General features: G+C 47.3%; 1 protein-coding gene across 1 annotated transcript; it reads left to right on the top strand.

The window, feature by feature from the left end:
• Positions 1-222: 222 nt before the first annotated feature.
• On the top strand, positions 223-4,376 carry LOC123170251 (submandibular gland secretory Glx-rich protein CA). Its single transcript, XM_044588083.1, has 2 exons — positions 223-505; positions 3,857-4,376. The coding sequence occupies exons 1-2, from the start codon at positions 323-325 to the stop codon at positions 4,004-4,006; spliced, it is 333 nt and encodes a 110-aa protein (XP_044444018.1). The 5' UTR covers positions 223-322; the 3' UTR covers positions 4,007-4,376.
• Positions 4,377-5,614: the final 1,238 nt, after the last annotated feature.

Here is a 5,614-nt window from a genome sequence, read left to right as displayed (position 1 = left end):
ACGACTCCGCGAGACAATGCCACGAATCCGCGTGACGCGGTTCGCATCACATCGATAGTTCGACGCCAAATGGTATCCCCTAATACGGCCGGCTACAACAATAAATTTATTTGTTGATTACAGCTATTCTATCGTCGCCGCTAGCTCCAACCATACCAGCTCACGCACACATCACAGCAAGAAGATCATTGTTGATACCGGAACTCTTAGCAGGCGGCAGGCTTATAAAACGTCGTCTTCACCACTCACCACGCTTCTAAGTTTCCTCCGCCATTTTCTTTCTCGTCTGTTGCGCTGCGTGGCAAGAGACAGCCAAGGGAGGATGGGGAACTGCGGGTTGAAGCCGAAGGCGCTTGGCGACGACGACGCTCCCCCGCCTGCCGAGCCGCCGACGGCACCGGCGACCGGCGCGGAACAGGAGGCGGCGCTGCCGGCGGTGGTGGAAGAGGCACAGGTACCTGCGGAGGAAGCTAGCCGGGACGTCGTGGTCGGGCAACAGAGTGAGGTACGGCGCAGCTAGAGGTTTTGTTCATCTCTCAACTTCTACCGAATTCTAGTAGGAGTACGTCTTTTCTTCTAGGCTAGACTGCTATATGCGTTCCGGCACCTGGATGTTTATCAAGCGCATGTCTTTCTGTTCACTCTTCAATATATATTTTTGGTTTGTTTTTCGAGTTTGGGCGATATAGCTCCAGAAAATATCTGGTGCACCGGAGCTTGTGGTGCTACCGGTGCACCGAAGTCATATTATGTTTTTAAAATGTTTAAAAAAATTTAAAAAATGTAGCACACTCATACGACATTAATGTAGGTTATCACAAAATTTGAAGTCAAAATTCGAAACATAACTTGAAAAACAAAAATGAAAAATTCAACACTAAATAGTACATAACATAACTTGGGCTTTAGATTTGGCCCATTATCACACTGATGTTAAATTTATCATTTCTGTATCTCAAAAAATATTTTAAATTTTTATACAAAATTTTGTGACATCATACATCGATGTAGTGTTAACGTGCTAGATTTTTTTTTCAGATTTTTTAAAATATTTTATGGCATCCGGTGCACCGGTAGCATCACAAGTGTGGGTGCACCAGATATGTTTCCGATATAGCCGAAATCAGTAGTTAAGAGTACTTGTTGCAAAGATCACTCCCATCTTCCCAGGTCGTGACAAATGGCGCGCTGCATGTGCGCCACTTGTCGCAACCTGAGAGTTTTCTTTTTTCGTAGATTCGTTTATTCAAAATGTTTTATCTCCTAAACCGTGCGTCCAAATCTCGAACCGTTTTCACCATTGGATTCCTCGCGTCGAGATTTTCAAAACTAGATCTATATTGATAGGTTTTGATGAACTTTTTTCAAAAAAAAAATCAAACAAAAAACCAGACAGGGAGCACGGGTTTTTTCCCTTTCCGAAGGATGCCTCTCGCGAAATCACAACCGTGCCTCTCGCGAAAGAAAAAAAAAGAAAAGAAAACGCATTTTTTTCCGTTTCCGAGGAGGCACGGCCATGCCTCTCGCGAAAGCACAACCATGCCTCTTGCGGAAGCAAAGCCGTGCCTCTCGTGAAAGAAAAAAAAACAGAAAACACGTTTTTTCCCGTTTCCGAGAGGCACGGCCGTACCTTTCGTGAAAGCACAACCGTGCCTCTCTCGGAAGGAAAAAAAAAACAGAAAACACGTTTTTTTCCGTTTCCGAGAGGCACGACCGTGCCTCTCGCGAAAGCACAAGCATACCTCTCTCGGAAGCAAAACCGTGACTCCGCGGAAGGAAAAAACGTTCTATTTTTTTTCCGTTTCCGAGAGGCACGGCCGTGACTCTCGCAAAAGCAAAACCGTGCCTCTCGCGGAAGCAAAACCGTGACTCTTGCGAAAGGAAAAAAAACACGTTTTTTCGCTAAAAAAAAGATTTCCCAAAAAAAATTGGTCCAAAAGTTAAGAAAGACCGGTGAAAAACCGAAAGGTCAAAAAACCCGAAAAAACCCGTTTAAAAAGCCGAAAACGCGTGCAAAAAAAAACCCCGGAGGGAGCGCCCAAAGCGCGACACGTGGGGGGCAGATAAGAGCGCGCCAAGTGACGCTGATCGTTGTGAGGCTTCCGAAGGATCCCTCGTTAATTAGTTGCTCTATGTGGTTCCGAGGTCTGGGCCGTTGTTCTATTCGGGATTGATCTTTATGTACACAGGCCTTTGACGCTTTGTGTGGAGTAAGCCCGGTTGCCACTCGGCCACGGTGATCCGAGTTTGTTCCTATTGTTTTTACTTTATTTTTTCATGATTATTTTCGCCTTTTTTGTTTTAGCTTTTATGTACATATAGGTGACCGAAAATTTCTTATTTCAAAACCGAAGATCCTAAACGAGCATTTCTTATTAACTGAGAACTGGGCAGTTGCATATTCTTAACCGTGTCTAGTGTTAAGTTTTTTTTTTTTTTGAGGGAAAGCCTTCATGGCGCATTTATTGATTTTTCAATACAGTTACATCGTGAATTACATCCGAGGCAATAAAGCTAGGTGACCAGAAAATTACAGAATTTGTAGTAAAAGCATGTCTAAATTGTGCGGCATATAGTTTGCTTCCCGTTTGCGGTATTGCAATGAAAAATTTCCTATCATGTGAGCAATTTGAAAGCACTCCGCAAGGATCGCTGAGTAAGGACTCCATATCTGAGTGACTCCATTAAAAGCCTCAACTAGTTTCAGTGAGTCTGTTTTTACAATGATTGGCGAGCATCCGATTCTTTCCACAAGATTTAACCCCATCCGGAGAGCCAAAGCTTCGGCTGTTGCTGCATCATGGATGTGCCGAAGCAGTTCGCAAGTACCACCAATCGCTTCTCCAGCATCGTTACGAATGACCGCACCCGCTCCTCCTAAGCCATCAACGTAACCTGCATCAGTGTTAAGTTTGTAAGTCTGCTTAGGCGGCTTGGTCCATGACACTTCATGTGGTACTGATTTCACACTAGCAGCACCAAAGTTACTCGCCAAAGCTTGAATACCGAAAGCCGATTGCATCGGCGGTGCCACATTCGCACCTTTTACGAATTCTCTCCGCTACCACCAGATATACCAGGCTCCCGTGATAACCATCTCTTTTAAGCCGACATGACCAAGGACAGGAGATTTGTTGCCAGGACGTCTCAAGAGTTCTTCCAAAACCACTGAACCCGACATGTCAATTCTTGTAGCCTCCTCAATGATGTCCAGTAAACCAACAGAGTTCCAAACTTGCTTCGCACCAGCACATGTGAACATCAGGCGCTTGATGTCTTCTGCGCCCATTGATGTCTAGTGTTAAGTTTAGACAACTATAGAGACAATTTTGTTTCGTGCAACTCCAAACGCCATAATGTCCAACTTAGACAACACAAAAATGACTTTCATTTTAAAGAAGATGACTATTTTTGGGGAACTTATAATATGGTAAATCTTTTCTTTTTGTGGCGCACTATGGCACGACACCCTGTGTCGCGCATCGCTCTTGGGTCTTTCCACTTTGCCATGCTGATACCACTCATGCATCATATTCATGAGCGGGCAGCTAACCGAAATTCAATGGCGTATGCTGGTTCACGCTGGAACATTGTAGGGAGAATGTTCGTTTTCCAGAATTTTTTTGTGTGTTTACCAGTGAGAGAAGCAATTTACTACTCCCTCTGATCCATAATAAGCGTCGTTCAAAAGTTCTTTTGGAAGCAATTACTCAAAAGGTTTAGTACTGCCACATAAGTTCAGAAGAAAGTCTTGAACTTCCTGGCAACTAATAGGTGCAGTATAAGAAATTTGGTGTGCATATTCATGTCAACAATAACTTGCTAAACCATACCGTGTACTGCCACCGTGCAACAGGAGGGTACCAGCGCAGCAGCTGAAACGAAAGAACAGGAAGAACCGAAGGAAACAGAGGGCACGGAGCCCCCGAAGGAGAAGGAAACGGTGGCGGAGGAGGCCCCCTCCGCCGGCGAACTTCCGACGTCCACGCCGGCCAGCGTCGCCTGATATCAAGTTTTGAAATGAAGGTTTTCTTGTAACGTGGTCCGCTTCAATTACTTTGGGTGTACAATTTTCAGAGTTTGTTTTGGGACGAACAGTGGTTCTGGAGCTGCATTGTGGCAGCTTTTCTTTTTGCGCTTCCCGGCTTTTGGTGTATACATACAGTCGCTTCATTTTCGTTCTGGATTGTTGGCAGGATGGAATGGAATTATGAATTGTCCTTCGATTTTATTTTATTTTTGAAAAATGAATTATGCTTCGTTGATGTACGCTGCTATCTTATGCTGCCTAAACATATCGAATGGGAAGCGGATTGGCTGAGCAAATGCGCCGAATAATCAGGGCATCTGTACTGGCCTCATATTCTGAAAAATATCACGCTTCTCTCGTGTACTGTCCCTGAAAGTCTGATGTTCAGATTCTTAACCGGAGGAAACAATCAAACATGGCGTGTGTTTCAGAGAGAACATGTGTTATGTGTTGTGGTCAAGGAAGGAATTTGTACGAAGCTCCGTACTACAGTAGTACCCCGTTTGATGAAAGGAGTGAGGTCGTCGAACCATGTGCAACAGTGCAACGACTAGCTAGCTAGATGCGCGATTAATTACCCGGTCGTTGCGGTCGCATTTGACCAGCGAATGATGGGCTGGGCCGGGTTTCATTGATGCCACTTCACTGTCGTGGTCCATCCCGTGCCCATGTAACGGAATCAAGCCATTCAAAACGTTTTTTTACCGGCCAGTACATCTTTTTTTTTACATCACAATCAATCAAACGGCTACGGGTGAGTGAGACCAACTTCCCCGTGACCCCTACCCCGACATGTTTGGGTGCTCCTGACTCGACGGTGCGATCGATGGGCTTTACTACTGGCGATATGATCCTTTGATCGCGCACCACGTCAACTCGGTCGGCGATCGGGCGTGCAGATAAGATTCCGCGCGCGATCGAAGACGATCCGATTGCCGCCGATCATACACGCGCACACACACACATCAGCGGTTCCAATCTAGGACTCCATGACGAGTCTCGCCACAGCCCACCAACCGATTATCATCATCGTCACCATGATGTGTCATGTGCCTATCACCCGTGCATACGCTGACAGCGCCACACCACGCGCATACGATCGACCGCGCCGCTGGATGGAGCACGGCTGAGTTGTCACGGGAACCACGCCGAGGTCGATCGATCGATCGAGCGAGCGGCAGCTGCCCGGCGCCTTCCGGGCTGGCCCGAGAGGGAGGAGAGTCCGGCGCGTGCTCTCGGTCTCTCGCGTCGTCGACAGCGGCTTTCGAGCAAACTGCTTTTGTATTGTAGTGCACGCACGGGCGTTCTGGTGCGTCACGCGTCCCACGCCGGCGTACGACGACGCACGGCATCGCTCCCGGCTCGGGAGAGATGGCTGGAAAGCTTTCCGTTCGGGTTACGGCCGCATGCATGCGTACGCACGGGCCGGTACCGGCACCGTGACGGTGCACGTGGCGGTATCGGGCGCCGGCCTCTCCGACCGTTCCCCCGGGCGGAAGAGACAAGCTTCGACTACTCAGCAGTCAGCACGGAGTGCTAGTAGTACTCGGCGGTACGTACTCCACTAGTAGCCTAACTGTAGAG

The sequence above is a fragment of the Triticum aestivum genome, chromosome 1D (assembly GCF_018294505.1).
Source record: "Triticum aestivum cultivar Chinese Spring chromosome 1D, IWGSC CS RefSeq v2.1, whole genome shotgun sequence".
Classification (NCBI taxonomy): Eukaryota; Viridiplantae; Streptophyta; class Magnoliopsida; order Poales; family Poaceae; genus Triticum; species Triticum aestivum.
The sequence above is the reverse complement of the archived record's forward strand: the minus strand, read 5'-3'. Positions and strand labels throughout refer to the sequence as shown.

Excerpts from the sequence above, each read along its gene's own strand:
- LOC123170251 (XM_044588083.1), top strand. The coding sequence starts at position 323 with ATGGGGAACTGCGGGTTGAAGCCGAAGGCGCTTGGCGACGACGACGCT. Across the intron at positions 506-3,856 it reads TGGTCGGGCAACAGAGTGAG|GAGGGTACCAGCGCAGCAGC; the intron begins GTACGGCGCAGC and ends ACCGTGCAACAG.